At 41.1% G+C, this 15,779-nt stretch overlaps 1 protein-coding gene across 1 annotated transcript in view; it reads right to left on the bottom strand.

The window, feature by feature from the left end:
- Positions 1-4,245: 4,245 nt before the first annotated feature.
- The window catches only part of LOC101053061 (putative adhesion G protein-coupled receptor F2P), a 41,137-nt gene continuing 29,603 nt past the window's right edge, over positions 4,246-15,779 (bottom strand). Inside the window, exons 6-9 of the mRNA XM_003923091.3 lie at positions 14,035-15,396; positions 10,461-10,502; positions 7,101-7,160; positions 4,246-4,319 (exon numbers count right to left, since the gene is read on the bottom strand). Of these exons, the coding sequence (XP_003923140.2) occupies positions 4,272-4,319; positions 7,101-7,160; positions 10,461-10,502; positions 14,035-15,396 (1,512 nt within the window). The 3' untranslated portion in view covers positions 4,246-4,271. The remainder of the gene's footprint in view (positions 4,320-7,100; positions 7,161-10,460; positions 10,503-14,034; positions 15,397-15,779) is intronic.

The following is a 15,779-nucleotide window of genomic DNA, read 5'->3' as shown; positions in this document are numbered from 1 at the left end:
CTGCTTACCACCAAACAGTCCTACACATCCCATCTCTACTTTGGTCTACTCACAGGCCTTCCTTCCCCAAAGATCTAAAGCAAATCCCCATTTAGCTATTTCTATGTTCTAAATGTGGGTAATAAGGAGAGGTAAGTAAGAGGCAGTTTTGTTATGGGTTTTACAGCAATGAAGGTCAAGGAGGTGCTGTTCATGGAAATGGGTCAGTTCCATTTAGGTTGGTAGTTAAGAACTGGGTCATCTGGGAAGTGGAAAAGCCAATATCAAGCCGTTGTGTAATCAAAGGACTTTTTATTGCACATATTTACTGAACTTATTCTATGTACAAGGCACCAGGCTCTGCACTATGGGCATACAAAAGTGAGTATCACAGTAACAAAAGTGAATAACCTTATCCCCCAAAACATACACATGTGCACACAAAAAGACAAAAGAAAATAAACAATATGACAGTAAATACAAAAATAAAGTGAAGGGCGCAGATTATAAAATTACAGGAAATCAGGTGGGGAGAATCAGCACTTCTGGTTGGACCAATCAGGGAAGACTTCTCGAAGAAGGCAGAGAGCGAGGGAGAGCTCAGACACACAGGCACTGAGCAGAACCCTGTGGTATGTACTCCTCTTTCCTGGCCAGGAAACTGTATATTATGACCACAGTAACTTTGAATGAAAGGATTTTTTTAATGGTAAGTTCAACAGATTTTGCTGGCTGATAACCCTAATGTTGAACAGAACAAATCAATTGCTTAACTCTTTTATTCAGAAGTCAGTGAACTAGTTCCCATGAGGGTATCTACAGTCAAACTTATGCACAGGGTCATGGCTGTATGTTTGCTTGTGTTTGTGTGTAGGTGGGTGAGTTCATGTATTCACAGGACTCTAATTTAAAAAAAAAAAAATTTGAATTTCAATGAGCAATTATTATTTGCCAAGTACTATTCTAAGTACTTTACCTACATTTATCCAATTAAAGTCTAAGGAAAGTCTTGGCTTTCCCAAGAATCATTATGTATTAAGTCTGATACCTACAAATCTGCCTTGAACACTATCAGTACTAATTTCTCCTAGGTTCACCTGACCAAGTCACTTTCTTGGTGAGGTATCAGCAGGAAACAATGTGTCTCCACCCAGGGTCATCCAGAGTCAACCTAATCCATGCAGTTCCTTGACAATTTTCAACATGGTGTAGAGTGGGCTTTGGACTATAAGACAGAAGGCACAGCTTCTTCCAGGAATTTGCAAATAATTCCAGAGTCTTTCTCTCAGCATCCTTGAGTTTTCTTGGTTAATAATGAGGCAAAGATGGGGTATCTTTCCCACCATCCTATCTCAGGGAATGAGTACACCTGAGTAGTGAGTACTTCCATGCTAGATGTGATTACTCAAGCACAAAGCAAATGCTAAGCCAATCCCTCCCTCTCCCTCTCTCCCTAGAGCTCAGAGCTGTTATCTGTGAAATAAGGCAACTGGAGTTAGTCTTTAATATAATTTGTCCAGATTTATCATCCTATAACTATTTTTGCTTCATGAAATTCCACTTTCACTTCAATGTATGGACTCTGGGTAAATGATATTTCTTTGTACCTAAGTCTCTGCATTGAGAAAAAACAGAACTATGTCTATCTCACCCCATTTCTTGAAGACACCGTACAAACATATTGGTAAATGGTAAATTAAAACCACTCTCTGACTTTATTTGTGAAGGATGCTTTTGTTGTTCCAAAATGAGAAACGCCATTTGAAAAATGACTCTTTCTCCAGGTTGATGCGTTTTTTTAAACCTCAGACTGATGCTTTTTGTCTTCTCAAACTTTCCTACTTACAGGAAGATAATTTGTGAAAGAAAGAGAGAGAGAGTAAGAAAGAAAGAAAAGAAAGAAAGAAAAAGAAAAGAAAGGAAAGAGGAGGGAGGGAGGAAGGGAGAGACTGCACTCAATGACAAAGTAAGCCTCACTTTCTCCTTTGGAATGAAACATCATTAATACTGACTTCGTGTTGGGATAATTAGAGGCTGCCCATTGCCCCTTTGCCTTTATCCACTAGTTAGATGCTGCTGCAGTCATCTGTGTGCTTGCTTTGTAAGAGGCTATTTTTTTTTCCTCAAAGAGCTTCTATCTGCAGTACTGTTCTATCAGGTAACACCTAGTTTGAATGTTGAATTTGGTTACATACAAATTAAGAAAATGAGAGCTCTGAATTGGAAACACGATATTTCTTCTCCCCAAATCCATGTAACAAAAAAGCATATTATTGGTGTGGATTGAGCTTACATTGTCAGTGTAGGCAGAAGGCCTTTCAGTGGCTACATGGTCTTAAAGGGGAAGTCCGTGGCTGGGCGTCAGCAGACACAGGTTTCTACCTCTGGCTCAGTCCTTGATTAGCGCTGACTCACAACTCCAGGCTTCTATCTCCTTAGCCGAAAGCAGGCATCTCTCTGTCTCAAAAGCTCTATGCTTTTCCCCTTGGTTCATGGCCAAGGAAGTTGTATCTAAGCCCAAACCAGATTGACCATCCAATCAATTTAAATTTGAAAAAGTGGAATATACTGACAGTGGATTCCTTTTGAGAAAAAAAAAAATCAGCAATGACCTACTTAGAGTCAGCCCAACTCTTTGTGAGTATTCATGAGGGTTCCTCCTTCAGCAACACACAGAATCCAGCCAGGTGAAGTCCCAGGCCGCCTTTGCCAAGATAAGCCAGAGCTTGCTTTCTGAAGACAAATGTGAACCAACAGCATAGAGATGCAGGCCCCAGCAAAAACCACAATTGTGGCCTCCTTTGTCTTTTTGTTCACTGCGGCTGTCCAACATGACATATATGCAGATATGCACAGTTGATGGACAAGAAATGTTTAGTAGCCCAGAACAGCTTAGACAGAGGAGCCTTTCATCCTTTCTGCACATCACGCCCTTCCTCCATCAGCACCATAGTGTGTGAGCTTCCTACATATTCTCCAGAGGCAAGAAGACAGGAATGAGCACATTTCTCCTTTGGGTTCTGCCATTCCTGGAATATACAACCTTGTCAAGAACAGAAGATCACAGCTTTAATGTACAAGTAGCAAGACTCATAGGCTTTACAACATCTGCATTATAAGCTTACTCTCATGAACAATGAGCCCATTTGGGTAGGTCCCTTATGGCCAATGAAGAGTCTCCTCCCTATTTAAGCCACCTTGGAATCCAGAGAACAGTCTTTCCTGTTGCCCAAAAATGCTGAATTACACACCTTGTCTTTCTCTAAGCTGAACCACCGCCTTTTCACTGTAACACTTCCTGGGAAAGACCCATTTTTTATACAAGGCCCTGGACTGCTGTAGAAAGCCACAAATGCTGCTGGAGCCTACATGTGTTGGGATGAGGGGTGGGAGACCCTCTCTACATAGCGCTGAGGGCACCTTTCTCTGTTCTGCCTCTGTCACTCTGTATGTGTCTCTGTGAGTCAATCTCTTCGTTTTTGTTTTTTTTTTTTTCTGCATTTCTCTGGGTGTCCCAATGCATCTCTTATCCTCTCCCTGCATCTCTCTGTCTCTGTCTCCCTATGAATGTGAATATCTCAAAGTGGGTTCCTCTGTCTCCCTCTCTTTTCTCTCTCTCTATATCCAGAGGGACCTGGAGACACCAGATTGGAAGACGTTTGTCTACACATGTTTTGTATCTAGATGGCTCTCTTCTAGTCACCATGTCCCTCTGTCTTTATGTCTCTGAATTTGTTTCCCCCTGTGGCTCCTTTCTCTATCTGTTTTTCCATACATTTTTTTCTTTCTCTGAGATCTCAAATGTAAATAAACGTCTCCATCATCTCTAAGGCCTTTCCCAGATATTATTTATCATAATACCTTAATCTTTTGAGGCTAGGGAAAAGGAAGGGGCCACAGTGAGAAATTTGGGGATACTGCTGATATATAGGATGTCCTGGGATAGAGAACTAGAGAGAAGATTGAAGAGAGGGAACAAATAAGTAGAACAGGCACCTCTGCTCACTCCCATCTAAAAGACACCTAGTCTAATTTAAAAGCATTTTCAGGCATGCCTGCTTACTATTCAGGGACAAAAAAAAATCAGTAGCCTAAGAATTTGAAGTCTGAACGTATTTCCAACCATAGCTAGCTGAAAATAGACTGCATAGGAGAATCCTTTTAATGAAGAGAAGTCATTTCTAATTATAATTAATCAAGTTGCAATTTTAAAAGAAATGTCACATCCAGGACATATATGGGAACCCCTTGCTTTGCACTCACCTCCCAGGTTAGGGATGCAGCCTGGATTGTTAACTTGGCCCTTTGGTGGGATGGCAAGAGAATTCAGAAGAACCATTCTGTTGGAGGCAAAGTATAATTCCATTTATTAAGTATCAGTATTAGTCTGTTTTCAATTACACAATTCCTCTTCACTTGTTGCAGGTGTATTTCTTGGGCCAACGCTGAATCTCCTTTTGCTGCCATTTAACATTTTAAAAAAAAAAAAAAAACGAGCAACAGTTTCTCCCTCACTCAAAACAGTTTGTGGCTCTCATTCTTTTCATAAAAATAAATTGTTTTTAAGTCACAGGAATAGAAGATAAGTTAGAGGCCCTGTTATAGTCCAGCCTCCTGTCCAATGACCAATTATGTAATTATTAGTCTGTTTCACAATTATTCAAAGCACCTGGGGAATTGTGATTGACAGTAATTCCTTTTATTCCTTCACTTTATTCCTCTCCTCTCCTTCTTTATATCAGAACCACTGACAATATGGGAACAGACTGCTATGAGAGATCCTCCTCCTGTTGGCCTGGCCTGGCTCTGCCTACTGAAGGAGGCCCTAATTTGGGAGGGTGGTGGATGGTGCAGAAGGCATTGAGTGGCATGGAGAGAGAGAGAAAGACAGCAAAATAGCTCCAAGCTCTCAAATGGCTCCTTCTCAGCCGGTCTGCTGAAATCCTCAGCATTAATGTCATCCCCTTTCAATGCGTCTGTGTCCAAAGATGTCTTTGCATTTTAGAAATGTGTTGCCTAAGATAGCTAATACATTAACTCACTGGTGGAATTACTGCCACGTAAACACAGGCCAATTCATCGCATCAGATATAAAATGAACACAGACAAGCAAATTTATTATGCTGGGTTTGGGGAGCAGGACTGATACTACCCAAGCAGGTGCCTGACGAGGGGCGTTGAATCTGGACTACAGAAGATTGCTCCCTAGGGATTAGAGGCCTACAGAGCAGAAGAGAAGAGCATGGATGAAACACCTACTTCTGTCCTCTGAGCAGGGTTGATAAAACTCATTGCAGGCAGTGGCCTAACGTTAGTGAGCAAGAAATGAAGGGGGAATTGCAAGAAATTAGGATAAATTTACCTAGTACCTAGGCTGGTGATCATTAGCCCAGGCAGCACGTTAGAATCACTGGGGCACTTTAAAATAATGCTGAGGCCCTACCTCCAAGTGTTTCTGATTTAATTTTTCTTGGTTGGGGCCTGGAAAGTGGTATATTTTTAAAGCTCCTTAGGTGTTTCTAAGGTACAGCCAGCATCAAAAACATTCAGACAATCGACAACTACTCATAAAATGCTGGATATTATTTTAATTTATCAGTCACATAAAACCCAAGAGAAGTGGAGGAAATGACTATGATTTTATGATACTGAAGAGCAGAATTTCTCTACCATAGCCTCAATGGATCAATCCTGAAAACACATAAGGAAAGCAGCAAAGCCAAACTGGAAGGGATTGAGAGAGTCAGGCCTCTCTCCCGAGAGCACCATGGCAGACCAAAGTGAAGGAGGAGAGTACTTACATCGAGGATGCTGGTGGGAGACAAATATTTACAATGCCAGATACTTCAGGAAGGCTTCAGATGAATGACCCTCAACCTTGACTGTACACTAGAATCACCTGGGAAGCGTTTAAAACTCCCAAATCCAAGCCACACTCCAGACCAATCAAATGGGAATCTCCAGGGATGTGACCCAGGCAACTCCACTTTTTGAAGCTTCCCAGTTGACTCTGCTGTGCAGCCCAGGTTCAGAACCACTGCTTTAGACATTATTAATGCCTGTTTGCATTAAACTTTGGCTTTTTTTTTTTTTTTTTTTTTTTTAAACGCTGAAAGGAGTACAGAGAAACCAGCAGACTCCCAGGTATGGAGACCAAAGACGAAAAACAGGACCAAAGGTTGGGTAAGAGTGAGGCAAAAGGGAAAAAGAAAAGAAAGGGAAGAAAAAGAAGACAAGAGGAAGGCTAAAGAAATCAAAGGAGAGGGAAGAGCAAGGCGAGGAACAGGATGGGGCGACACTGCTCTCAGGGCTACGGGGGGCCCAGCCCCATCGATTAGCCCCTCTCCACGCAGATCCATGACGGGGAGTGTGGACCCTATCAGACATTGGCATCGGAGGCTCTAGATCACCTCTTCACTTGTTGCAGGTATATTCCTTGGGCCAACCCTGAATCTCCTTTTGCTGCCATTTTAAAGGTTTAAAAAAAAAAAAAAAAAGAGCAACAGTTTTTCCCTCACTTAAAACAGTTCATGGCTCTCATTCTTTTCATAAAAATCATTTGTTTCTAAGTCACGGGACTAGAAGATGAGTTAGAGGCCCTTTTATAGTCCAGCCTGCTGTCCAATGACTGAATCTTCTCTAAGCAACCCTGAGCAGGCCCCAAGCCCACTTAAGCCACTTCAGTCACCATGGCAGCTGGCCCCTCTTGAGTCGTTCTTTGTGTGAGATCAGAATTTGTCTCCCTGGAGCTTGCACACGTTGGATGTGGGCCAACCGATTGGAGTCATAGAGAACAAGAGAGATGTCATGGGAATCTAAGACTTCTCTCATTACTTTCATCACCTGCTCTCCTACTATGTGGTTTGAGGTTCACCCTCCAACACCTACCATCTTCTCACTCTCCTCTAAATTCATGTAAGTTTATTTGCATCTCTTCGGATGTGCCCCCCATACTCCAGAAACGCTTGAAATGAACTGTTCAAGAGGTACCCAGTGCTTCTGGGAAATCCACCTTGCAGAGTGTTAAGATGAGAGAGCGTTAGCAACATCTACATGGCAGAAACCCCAGGACTATTATCTCGTTACACTTTTAAATACAAAAATGAATATGAAAACTTTACCTCTGATATTCTGGAGCTCCATTTTGCAGAGGCTACTCGACCCTTTAAGGCTTCTCTTATCTGGATATTTAACAAAAGAAGTTAAGAATTAAAAGACTGTAAGAAGATAATACATATGCTTGGGCCTGGCAGATATTGTGGCCAGGTACTGTGCGTTAGCAGCTAGGTTCTGGTGGAGGGATATGAAGGGATCAGTGACCTGGTGGAGTAGTCCTGAAAAAGGTGGAAAGATGGGGAGAGACAAGAGAGGTGGAAGTGGCACAGGATACTCATTTTCAGGGCCCTTAATAGGAACCCAATGGCTGAGAAATAGTTTGCCACAAGTTTGGGGATTCCTTGACATAGCTTTGGAATTATTTTTATGGCACACCTAAGTAGTTGTTTCTCATAGTTTGTTGATTATTCAAACCACCTTTTCCAGAGGAAAAAGTATTCTACAACTGGGCATGGCGGCTCATGTCTTGTGCTCCCATCACCTGAGGAGGCCAAGGCAGGTAGATCACTTGAGGTCAGGAGTTTGAGACCAGGCTGGTCAACATAGTGAAACCCTCTCTCTACTAAAAATACAAAAACTAGCCAGGGGTGGTGGTGGACACCTGTAATCCCAGCTACTCAAGAGGCTGAGGCTGAACAATTGCTTGAACCCAGGAGGTGGAGGTTTCAGTGAGCTGAGATCTCGCCACTGCACTCCAGCCTTGGTGACAGAGTAACACCCAATCTCAAAAAAATAAAAAAGTGCTATTCAATATAGCAACAGTCCATGAAATTCATGTTCCCTGACTAGATCATCCTGTCCTTTTCTCTACATCTTACCTGCTGAATACAGGCCCCCTTCTTTTCTCTTTTCCTTTCTGCTATACAAAATAGTATTCACCTTCCAAGGCCTTGTAGAAGTTTTATGTTCACAATTCACATATACCAAAGTCCTTCAGCTCAGGGTGCCTTCTCTCTTCCCTGCAGATGCCATATTCTTTGTTATACACAGACCTCAAACTACCCCGCAGGGTTGGAGGATGGTGCACTCAAGGGCCCATTGGGATTTGTGAAGATACATTGGCACTTCTACTTACATTTCTTTGTTCTCACCCTTTTTTTACTCTTAGGTTTCATAATGTACATAACACTTTTTAAGTTAATAATGAACACATCTGGGGACTATGTTTACCGTAGTTTACTAATCCTAAATGTTTCAAGACTACTGGTTTATACAACTTTTGGTCAATGAATCATGTATGGGCCTGTGACACTTTTGACTATTTACCTTTTATATCATAATTGTAAAAGTAAGAGGTTTTGATCTTGATAGAAGGTTCCATGGCTTGGAGTTCTTTGCACATCTCACCTAACACTGGTAAACTAAGTAAAAATGCTTCTGCTGGTACTCTGGCAACAGACATTAGTTGTGGTATTACGAATAATAGAAACAGAGCCCCGTGGCATATGACTGGGCAATACTTTAAGTGCTTTATGTTTTTGCCCTGAAAATTACATTTGTGCTTTGCCATAATCTAATGGAGAAGGCAGAGAAAGCATTATTCTCTCTGCGTCCCAATTGAGTACATGAAAATATCAAGACAAATACTTTTTCTCCTCTGAATAATGTTTACTAGATTTATATGGTATTCTCACAAGACAATGAAAGGACCATAGTGAAATTCCTCCTTCACAAACCTTTTTTTTTTTTTTTCTTGAAATGGAGTCTCACTCTTTCATCCAGGCTGGAGTGCAGTGGCACGATCTCGGCTCACTGCAACCTCTGTCTCCTTCATTCAAGCGATTCCCCTGCCTCAGCCTCCTGAGTAGCTGGGACTACAGGCACCTGCCACCACACCCAACTAATTTTTTTGTATTTTTTTAGTAGAGACAGGGTTTCATCATGTTGGCCAGGATGGTCTCAATCTCCTGACCTTTTCACAAAACTTTGATATTAATTTGATAGACTATTATGGCAGTAGGCTAAGCACAGTAGCTCATTCCTGTAATCCCAGCACTTTGGGAGGCCAAAGTGGGTGTATCCCTTGAGCTCAAGGAGTTAGAGACCAATCTGGGCAACAGGGAGATCCTGTCTCGATAAAAACTTATAAAAATTCGCTAGGTGTGGTAGCATGTGTCTGTAATTTCAGCTACTTTGAAGGCTGTGGTGGGAGGATCACCTGAGCCCAAGAGGTTAAGGCTGCAGTGAGATGTAATGGTGCCATTGCACTCCAGCCAGGGCAACAGAGTGAAATTCTGTCTCAAAAAAAAAAAAAAAAAAAAAAAAATTAACATGTTCTTTTCTCTAAGTCTTGCCAGCTGAATACAGGTGTTCTTATTTAGTAAAAAACAAATAAGTAAACAAACAACAGACTCTGCGGTAAAGGTGAGGTGTTTGGAGGAGGGAGTGAATTATGCTTTTATTTGTTTGGGGTTTTTTGTTTGTTTTTTTGTTTGTTTGTTTTATTTTGTAAATCCAACCTGGTATCGTTCCTTTTTATTTTTATTTATTTATTTACTTTAATTGACAGAAGGGATTGGTATTTATATCTGAGAGGGTTGTTTGCTTTGCCTTTTCCGGAAGGTAGTATGGTGCAATGGAAAGAGGGTGATCTTAGAAACCTGAATAAACGTTTGAGGGTTTGTTCATCTGCTTGGTTTTTATTTGTTTTCTACACTCATCATCTATCTAGACTCATTTGTATTTGAAGAGATCCTTTTCTTGACTCCAATGTTGTTCAAGATAGAAATAGGAACTCAGCCTTCTATCCAAACTTGCAGGTAAGACGTTACCATGTGACCTGAGCTCAGCCAATCAGACATGACTATTTATAAATACAGGTGCTGGTGTACCAGTCAGGCAGGGTGTGGTGATCTCCGAGGCAGCAGTAGCAGCAACTCTGCCTGTGAGCTGTGCTATCTGTGCCCAGCAAAGTGTGGAGGAGCAATGGTATCTCTTGTGGAGCATTTCTGTGCTGTGCACTGGCAACTATTCTTGGAGTAGAGCCTCCAAAACTCCAAGCTGAAGAGACCCTCCCAAAGATAATATTGTGAGATTTAATAAGTTCTTTTTCTGCTTCAACTAATCAGAGTGGGTTTCTGTAGTGATCTTGAGCAAGCTATTCCCTCTGAGTCTGTTTCCTCATCTGTAAAATTGAAAACAGTAATATCCACAATTGTTTTAAGAATCACCACTAATGTAAATAAAACATTTATTCCCACAGGAACTTGCAAGCTGGTCAATATCATTTGCATTGTAAACAGCAGTGATGCAGACTTCACAAATGATTGAGGTGAAAGCTTTTCAATAAATAGCCTTTACAAGGCTTCATATGGCCAAGAACTGATAATACAGAAAAAGCAACAAGAAGAATTTATACTCCATACCTTTGGATCCAGGATAGTTCCAAACACTAGAATGAAGAAACCCTGGGAAACAAGGAAGACGGAAGAAAAGCCATTTACCAAATAATAATGATAATAATATATACTCCCAGTTTTTATCAGTTCTTATTTTGATAAAAAGAAAACAATTTTATAAAATCTCTTAATTTTTCATTCTTAGATCACAACACCTACATTCATTCATTCAAGAAATATTGATGAGTGTCTTCCATGTGCCAGCCACTGTAGAGATACCTCAGTAAACCAAAGAGACCAAGATCCCTACATCATACAGGAATTTTTTTTAATTTCCTTTTAAGTTGGGCAAATTAAAAGTGTTTGCACTTAGCAGGAGCTGGGCCTCTCATCTGAATATAATGATCCAAGAAAGAGTCAGAGGAGGCAATGGAGTGCAGGCTTGCAGTTCCTGAACAATAAGTAAGAAAAGAAGTTTCCACGGAAAAGGGCAGAAACAGCTGTTGCTCAGCTTCCCATAACACCTTTAACCTCCTTCTTTCATCCACTACAAAGAATATTATAAAACTTGCAAAGAAAAGTCAAGTATATACATCCTCAAAAAAATTAATAAGGCATTAAATAGGTTGAATTTCTAAGCACATGACAAGTATTTCCGACGTGACGATACAGAAGGAATTAATAAGCTTTTATATCTTTTATTTTCCATGCAAAAATATCTATATATATAAAACCCAAAACAGGCTGTTCCTCTATACCTATAGTCCATTTGAAGTTTTTACTTCTTTTTCACATACATTGGCAAAAAAAAAAAAAAAAAAAAAAAAACAAAAAAAAAAAAACCCTTGCGGAAGGAAGGACAGGTTGTAGTTCCATTTTTCAGTTAAGGAAAAGGAAGTTGAGATTCAGTGTTCAAAATGTGGTAGACAGCCACATTCATTAAACAATATCTCTGCTAAATGTGCAGTTACTTGGTCCATGGCTCACCCGAAAAGGGAGATGAGATAATGACCTTTTATTTAGGAATACCCTTGCTAAGTTGCTCTGACTTCATAAGTGAGTTTGAACTCTTATCTACCCAGAGGCCTGTTAAGGTGCATGAGTTTTACACAACTGGCACCATAAAGATGTTACAACCTGGTATTCATCACTGAGAACAATACCATAGAAAACCTACTGCTACCACTACTAAGTAAAAGCCCAGATGAATGGTGGAGGACCTTACGGGGACCAGTGTACATCCATGCAGCTAATCCAGCCCCCCAGACACACTAAAATACACCTTTCTATTCAGCCAGTCCAACCCTCAAAAGCTTAATCTCCGTTTAGCTTTTATGAGATTGTTCTTCTGTGGAACACTCTGAGTCTACAAGGTAATTATTGGTATTTGTTATTGTATCTGCTACAAAAAAATCATTGTTGGCATGATCCATTAGGTTACAAAGTTATCATTCTTATAAGGCCCCTTGGGATAAATATAGTCTAGCCTGATTTTGGTACTAGGAATACATTTTAACTCAGTTGCTCCATAAAATTGGCCCAGGAATTGTATTTTTTTAAAGATCTGGGAACCACAATTCCAGCATGTTTTTTCCTACAAATACACTAATGACTAATATTCTTTGGCTAAACAAGTAAGAGGAATTTCTCTCCTTATAAGATTTTTAAATCCTTGGGGTTGGCCTATCTATATTTGTATCTGCAATATTAAGCATAATGCTTGGCAAAAAATAAGTAATAAATGTGGTGTCACTGCATTTGAGTGTATGCACATGTTTAATTCCTTTATTATGCAACCTGCACTTTCATAGTCATAAATATGTAACCAGCAAATACACCACTAGTATCACTTTTCATTGGCCTATGCCACCTTAGAGAAATTTCTGCAAAATATATTTCAGAAAAGTTGGATAAAAAATTGGTCATATAGTTTAGTATCTGGTTGAGAAGGGAAGAGAGAATATACTTAACAAACAATTCACCAGTAGCAGCTTCTTTGCATTTCTTTTAGTAGGTAAAGCACAGTTTGGACAATTTACAGTAGGTAAATCTCCAGGTATTCTCCAAGGTTTTCGTATATGTGCTTTTTTTTTTTCCTACCAAAGCAGCTGTGAGAGGGTCCCCAAAACTCACTCAGCCCACAGTTCCTCTCAGTAAATACAAGAGTAGGATGTCAACCAGAAGTTATGGATGGACAAGGTGGGCAGCTGAGGCAGCAATTTACTCCATTATAAAACCTCCATAGTAAAAGGAGATGGTTGGGCTTCAAAACCAGTGCAGATATTCCCCTGGGGCTAGAACCAGGACATCTTTACTAGGGTCTTCCTCCCTAATCTCCATATAACTTTTATGAGGTTGTTCTTCTGTGTAACCCTCTGAGCCTACAAGGTAATTACTGAAATCTGTTACTGTATCTGCTACAAAAATATGACTGTTGGCATGGTCCATTAGGTTACAAAGTTGCCATTATTATAAGGCTCCTTATAAAAAATAGTCTGGGCCTCTCAATATGTTTTAGATTCTCGCCCCTCTGTCCGCTCCATCAGCCTCCTCTGCTGCCCCTCGTCTCTTCTTATCCTAAGACTCCACTTCTCCTGCTTTTTCCAGTTAATTGTGTCTCCCATCTCAATAGATCCATGTTTCCTCTCTCTCCTCCCTCAGAGGTTGCCCTGATCCAGTGATATGCTAGTAAATGGCAATAAACTCTCCTCATTTGTAGTGCATGCCAATCTGTATAATCACACCCACCATGGCCTATTTAAATCTTGCCCTGTGACATCGCTGAGCATGGATTTAGGAAGAGATGGGTAGTAGCACATCATTGTACAGAGTTTCTACCACACGGACACAGTAGATGCAAGAACCTCAAGAGAAAAGGTAGACAAATAATTAGGAAGTGATGAGTTCTGAGGATTCATCACCTTTGCTTTTAATCCAATTTGTTTAATTTCAAGTCTATATGAACAAGTCTGATGACTGTGTTCACAACCAGCTCAGAAAAATCCCGAAAATGTAATAGGTAGCTCCTGTGACCCAGGACAGGACAGCTCCAGCACAGCACTGCCCACTGCCCTCCCCTGGTCTCCAGGGCAGGAAAAATTGGTAGGTAAAAATTCAATAGTAGCTAAAAATTTTAAGTGGAAGGAAATGTAATAAATGTCCAAACTTTAGTGCCTCCAGTTACATACCTAAATTTGGGGGAAGACGTTATTCCTCAATTTTTAAACCATAACAACTCAGCCTATTACTAGGCTGTCTATGATCTTTAGACCATTTTAGTACTTGATGCTTTCCCATTCACCATTTTCACTTTCCAAACACTCCTATAATGTGGACAGTATTGCACTCATTTTATATATGAGAAAAATATGGCTTGAAACAGTTGAGTAAATATTCCAAGATCATGTTACGCATTATTAGTAAATGAAAGAATCCGGATCCAAATCCACATCTTTCTGGAACAAAGGTTTATTTCCCTACTCTATATGCTATTCCAAATCCATTGGCTTTTACAGAGAAATCTAATGCCACAAGCTCCTAATCACAGAACATCTTCATGAATTTTCTCATTTTGGACTTGGTCAGAAGCATCTGGACTTACCTGGAATGCATTGAGCAGGGAGAAGATAATGTGGAAGGCCAGGGTTCTGTCATTGATGACGGTGGCTACTCCAAATCCCCAGGTCAGTCCCAGAAGTGGTGTGAGGATGGCAATGTTCTTGCTGATTCTCACAATGGCTCTCACTTCCTGGAACATGGAATTGCCAATGGCAGCTCGCTGGGTCTTGACAATCACCAGTGTGACTGTGATCAGGTTTACTACCACGATGGCTAAAGCTGGGACCACGAAGGCCAGGAGGGCTCTGGTCATGTCCCAGTTGAGCCAGCAGGCCTCAGATCGTAGGTAGCCTTTGCCAGGTTCAGTGGCAGCAACCGTGATACCAGCAATGACCAAAGGGCATCCATAGCCCAGTGAAAACAGAGATGCCACCAGGACTGATTTGGGCAAGGTATGGAAAACAATCATGATTCCGTAGAGGATAAGGAGTGCCTTGGCAAGCATCCAGAAAAACACAGAAAGGTAAAAGAAATGAACAAAAAATGTTGCTGCCACACATCCCTTGTGGTGTGTCACTGGACCACTAAGAAAGGAAGCCACAATGAACCACACATCAGCCATCAGCAAAGTAACCGCAACGTTAACAATGCACACATGGCGTAAATAGGTGATCTCCGTCTTCGTCACTTGGCTCCAGACTAGGACCTCAATGGACAAGCAAAGGATCAGGCTGCAAATAGAAATACCCAGGCCTACATATGTGATGTAAGTCAGGATCGGACTCTCTAAGATATGACGTGACATAAGAATTGAGAAAGAGGTAAACAACTTGCTTGGCCTACATTTGCAAACAGCTTGCTGGGAGTTTTCTTGAATCATTTTACAGGCCTGCTGGTCCCATCTGCTCTCCACAGAGTGCCAGCCAACACACTGTGTCCGCCTCTCCTCTGACTTGCTGATCTTATCAAAAATGAGTGAGATTCTTTTAAGTTCCTTGGGCAAAATGACAGACAGCACAAGCCCATTTACAGTAACATGTTCCAAAAGACTGGCTTCCAAAATAGCCCCAATAGTTGGAAATGCAATGCTGATGACCTGAGAAGGTGAAGTCACCTTCCGAAGCTCATCTCTACTGATCAACACTCTCCCAGTGACTTCATTGCTGGTATCATTAACTCTCATCGAGAAAGTGAAATTTTTTTCAGTGTTATCTCCAGATATGGTGGTGCCCATAGTATGAATGAAGGCATCTGATATGTCAACGGGATGTTTATCTATGTACAGCCTTCTCGCAAAGGAGTTGACTGAGTGTAGCACGACACAGCTGCTGTTTCTGTCAGGAATGAAAGTCCAGTTGGAGATGCTTTTGCTGTTAAGAATGTGGTTGGCTATGGTGCTGTAACTCTGCAAATGAAGAATCAGCATTAGTACTGAGCCATTCTCTGAAACTGCCAGCACATTCAACACTCACTTTTATAAAGTGTGCTCCTCGAACCAGCAGCAGAGGCATACTCTGGAAACTTCTTAGCAATATAGAATCTCAGGCCACACCCAGACTTAATGAATCGGAATCTGCATCTTACTCCCCAGGTGACTTGCAGGTACACTGAAGTTTGACTTAGGTGATAGAGCTACAAAGGAATTGCCTCACCATGTCCTCCTCCATTTATGCAATGCCCTCTTGTGAGCCAGCCCACTGGGTAGCCTTTCACATGTTCACGTTTATCATCGCCTCCACATCACACCTAGGCAAAACTAGCAACTTGCTTACTCTGCTCAGAGAACCC

Source organism: Saimiri boliviensis, chromosome 4 (assembly GCF_048565385.1).
Source record: "Saimiri boliviensis isolate mSaiBol1 chromosome 4, mSaiBol1.pri, whole genome shotgun sequence".
In the NCBI taxonomy this organism is placed as follows: Eukaryota; Metazoa; Chordata; class Mammalia; order Primates; family Cebidae; genus Saimiri; species Saimiri boliviensis.
This window is presented reverse-complemented; position numbering and strand designations above follow the sequence as displayed.